The 4,166-nt window shown below is 50.8% G+C and overlaps 1 protein-coding gene across 1 annotated transcript; it reads right to left on the bottom strand.

Annotated features, from left to right (window-relative positions):
• Nucleotides 1–1,036: 1,036 nt before the first annotated feature.
• LOC119367056 (proline-rich protein 4-like) lies at nucleotides 1,037–1,851 on the bottom strand. Its single transcript, XM_037632687.1, has 2 exons — nucleotides 1,704–1,851; nucleotides 1,037–1,619 (listed from the first exon to the last, which is right to left on the bottom strand). Exons 1-2 carry the CDS (start codon nucleotides 1,843–1,845, stop codon nucleotides 1,126–1,128), a joined length of 636 nt encoding a protein of 211 aa, XP_037488584.1. The 5' UTR covers nucleotides 1,846–1,851; the 3' UTR covers nucleotides 1,037–1,125.
• Nucleotides 1,852–4,166: the final 2,315 nt, after the last annotated feature.

Below are 4,166 nucleotides of genomic sequence, written 5' to 3'. Positions count from 1 at the left end.
GCATGGCGGGAGGGGGGGGGGGCATCGCCGTGCCGCCCGTGAGGAATCAATGGAAGGCTGACCGGCGGCAGCCTTGGCATTGATTCCCCGCGGGAAACCGAGGCATTGTGAGGACTACGAGGCGAGTGTCGCTTACTCGGCGGGCCCGCAGTGCGTTCGCGCCAAAATCGCTCGTCCTGGTGCCTCTGGGCGCCCCCCAGCGCGCCGGATTTGGTCTGGGTACGCCGGCGCCAATTTCGGCCCAAATCGGCGAAAAACAGGATCCAGGGGCGCGACTGGGCCGATATTTGGGCGTCGGCGCGAAAAAATAGCCTGGGAGGGCCTGTTGGCGGCGTGGCTGGAGATGCTCTAAAGATGTCAAATAAAAATTCTAAAAGTCACTTCCTCGAATAAGAAATCACTATTACTCAATGCACATGGGACGAAGGGGTGGAGATAAAACATTCTCCATGCAAACCCCTCTCTTTCTCCCGGTTGGACAAAGATTCCTTCATGTACCCATTCTCTTCTCTCTCCTATCATATTTCGGCCTGCATGTGTTGCATGTTCATCGGTAAAAGTTCAGGAGAGTAAACAGTGTTATGTACAGTGCAAAGCTGCTGCATGAGAGCAACTGTTGCATGTGAGCCTGTGAATTCTTGACCAGCTTTGAACACCCACTGAGACTGCGCCACGAGGAGACTAGCATACAGGCCTAGCTTGCTTTTGATTATTGTTTGGCTGCAACGGATGGGACAATGCCTGCAAATGACACTGCATCAAACAAGTGCATGCTTGTGACGGTGCTTTCCTGCACAAATCGCAACACAAAACGAATGGTGTAGATAAGAGGGGCCGTGGAGGCCGAGCTAGGAAGGAACTTTGCGTTGGCTCAAATGGACTTGATTACATTACTTGATTCACAGTAACTTCTTATACACAAGTTCCTCACAAATGTTATTCTGAACTCTCGACTATGCAGTGCAGATACTAAAACGTGGTAGCGAATGGCAGAAGACCACCAAAGAATACCCACGCGGCTACGCAAGCAACTGATGATAAATAGTAATGTCGATCACTCACTGACACTGATCATGTAACCGGTGATGAGATTTTGGTGCTTAGCCGGACAGTGGCAGACCAGACTCAGTGGTGGCCGTGGTATCCACCACCGCCGCCGCCGCCATAGGTGGGCGTGGGAGGGACGGGGTGGTAGTCCGGCTGGGGCTGCGGCTTGGGCTCGGGTTTGGGCACGGGGCCGTAGTCTGGGTGGGGCTGGGGCTTGGGCTCCGGCTTGGGCAGCACGGGCTTCTTGTGGTGGAAGTGCTCGATGATGTGCTTCTTGATCGGCCCGCACAGGGTCATGGACGCGCACTCAGGCGACGCCGCGGACGGCGTGGCAGTGTTGGCGCCGGCCATGATGCCGAAGGTGGTGCCCTCGGACACCGGCACGATCTTGGATGGCTCCTGGCCGGAGCACGGCGCGTTGGAGGCAGCGCTGTGGAGCTGCGCGACGTAGTCGGCGCCATGGAGGTCGGCGGCCAGGGGCACGCTGAAGGCGCCGGTGCGGTCCAGGGCACCCACCGCCTTGCTCTCGTAGTCGCGGTGGACGTTCTTGCACTTGATCGCCACCTGAAGATCTGTTGTGCATTCATGGCAGAACAATAGTGAGCAGAGCACCATCATGCATTCATGCATTTACACTGTAGCTAGCTAGCGCTTACCCTTGAAGGCTTCCTCGGCCTTCAAGTTCTTCCTGGTGCAGTCGGCGCACTTGACCTGGCCGACCACGACGGACGCTGCCTCGGCATTGGCGACGGCGATCGCCAGCAGGACGCCGAGGACGAGCGCTCTCGAAACTGCCATGTCTGAGTTAATGGATGGATGATGGGTCGGCTGAGTGGCACTGTGGTTTATATAGGCGTCCGCATTGAGATCGACACAGCTCGATGGATGATCTGGCTGCATGCTGTCCAAGGGTGGCCGGCAGCCCGGCACAATGATGCCTGACAACGAGAGACCGGCTAATTCGCCGAAATTTCAGATGGCGAATTGAAAACTCGATTGATTCTGCACGCATCGATCATCGATTTGTTCCACCTCGTCATTACTCAGTTGGTGATCGAGATCAAAATTGCTAAACTGGTCGGTGATCGACTTTTGGCCGGTGGTCGATCACGTCGTTCTCCTTCATATAGGTTTTGCAAGCCGCACATGGCCATGCATGGATGCATGCAGTGTAAGTGCGTACGTACCCTTTATCATGCATCTAGAGCCTACATAAAAGTAGTCATAGCGTACGTACTGTTAACTAATTATCTGATGATCCCTTTCTGCGTGCGGTGCACCTCCCGTGCATTTATATGGCAAAAGCAACAAGAATTGGAGCTAGCGCCATGGATTGGCTGCTTAGAAGCTTAATTTGAAAGCAATCTTACAACCAATCAGAGCTAGAAGCATTTGAGCACTAGAGCTAGGTGGCATGATAACATCAAAACTTCTCAATCTTTCAATATAATAAAACCGGTTGCAATCGTACATATTTTGTTCTGCAATTGATAGTTGTATATCCCCGCAAAAAAGAACAAGAGTTCTATTAGTTATATGGATCAAATCACTCTCGAGGACACATGGTAGTTTCATCAAGTTACTTTCATCTTGTTTATTGAGTTAACATTCATTGCTTTGATAATTTGTTGTGCGGTGGAACCTATAGTAATGTGTTGTTCTCACTTTCATCAAGATTCATTGAGAATAATTAAGATAGCATCTAACCATAACAATAAACTTTGGGGTTCCAACAGCCCCTCGTACTAATTCATAAACTTAGGATTTGGTAATTCGGTCACTCCAACAATCTACCATAGATAAACTAATCAAAAAATACTCTCCTCTAGGCTTATGTTGATCAAGTGATATGCAGTCGATGTTCGCACATCACCACTACAGAATTACATCACAACCTAATATCAAAATATTGAACTATATTTAAATTCACAAGATTAATGGTAACAATGTTTCTCCCATGTCCTCAAGAATGTTGGTCCCAATGAACTATATTAATATTGAACTATATTTAAATTCACAAGATTAATATGCATTGGTCCCAATGATGATCGGAGTGTTGGTGATGACGATGGCTTCGAATTCCCTTTCCCAGGGGGATGAGTCTCTGGCAGATCAGCCGGCCAGAGGACAAAAAGTGCTCCGCCTCTCTTCCACCTCGCAGACGACTAGCTTTAAGGAGGGCAATCCTCATGGCTTGGCTCCAACTAATAGATAGGTTGGGGTTTTAGTCCTCATAGGGGCAATGTGTTGGGAAACATAGCATGCAATTTCAAAAAAAATCCTATTGAATCATGTTTGCATTTGGTTATTCGTGTGTAGTGTGCATTGTTCGTGTATATTGACTCCTTTGATTCGCATCAAAACAATTCTTACTAAGACTTTGCCCCACCTTAATTTATTTTTGTGGTCCACCTCTAGGATAATCCTATACAAAAAATCAGTGTCTGTCCCTCTGCCTGACGCGAAATGGTGCACTTCTTCAGACATTGGTGATGCGGGTGGGGACTCCATGATGGCGTCATCTTGAGTGAACATGGCGAGGAGCTTGCCGACGACGTGCATTTACACAGTGGGCGGGCACACGTGGTCCTTCCTGTTGGGGAACGTAGCAGAAATTCAAAATTTTCCTACGTGTCACCAAGATCTATCTATGGAGAAACTAGCAACGAGGGGAAGGAGAGTGCATCTACATACCCTTGTAGATCGCTAAGCGGAAGCGTTCAAGAGAACGGGGTTGAAGGAGTCGTACTCGTCGTGATCCAAATCACCAGAGATCCTAGTGCCGAACGGACGGCACCTCCGCGTTCAACACACGTACAGCCCGGTGACGTCTCCCACGCCTTGATCCAGCAAGGAGAGAGGGAGAGGTTGAGGAAGACTCCATCCAGCAGCAGCACAACGGCGTGGTGGTGATGGAGGAGCGTGGCAATCCTGCAGGGCTTCGCCAAGCACCGCGGGAGAGGAGGAGTAGGGAGAGAGGTAGGGCTGCACCAAGAGGGAGAGGTTCTCGTGTCTTGGGCAGCCCCAAAACCCCCACTATTTAGAGGAGGAGGGGAGGGGGCTGCACCCCCTCTAGGGTTCCCTCCCCAGGGGTGGCGGCAGCCCCCAGATGGCATCTG

The sequence above is a fragment of the Triticum dicoccoides genome, chromosome 2B (assembly GCF_002162155.2).
Source record: "Triticum dicoccoides isolate Atlit2015 ecotype Zavitan chromosome 2B, WEW_v2.0, whole genome shotgun sequence".
Lineage (NCBI taxonomy): Eukaryota > Viridiplantae > Streptophyta > Magnoliopsida > Poales > Poaceae > Triticum > Triticum dicoccoides.
Note: the sequence above shows the minus strand (reverse complement) of the source record. Positions and strands in the feature narration are given on the sequence as shown.

Excerpts from the sequence above, each read along its gene's own strand:
- LOC119367056 (XM_037632687.1), bottom strand. The coding sequence starts at position 1,845 with ATGGCAGTTTCGAGAGCGCTCGTCCTCGGCGTCCTGCTGGCGATCGCC. Across the intron at positions 1,620-1,703 it reads GGCCGAGGAAGCCTTCAAGG|ATCTTCAGGTGGCGATCAAG; the intron begins GTAAGCGCTAGC and ends AATGCACAACAG.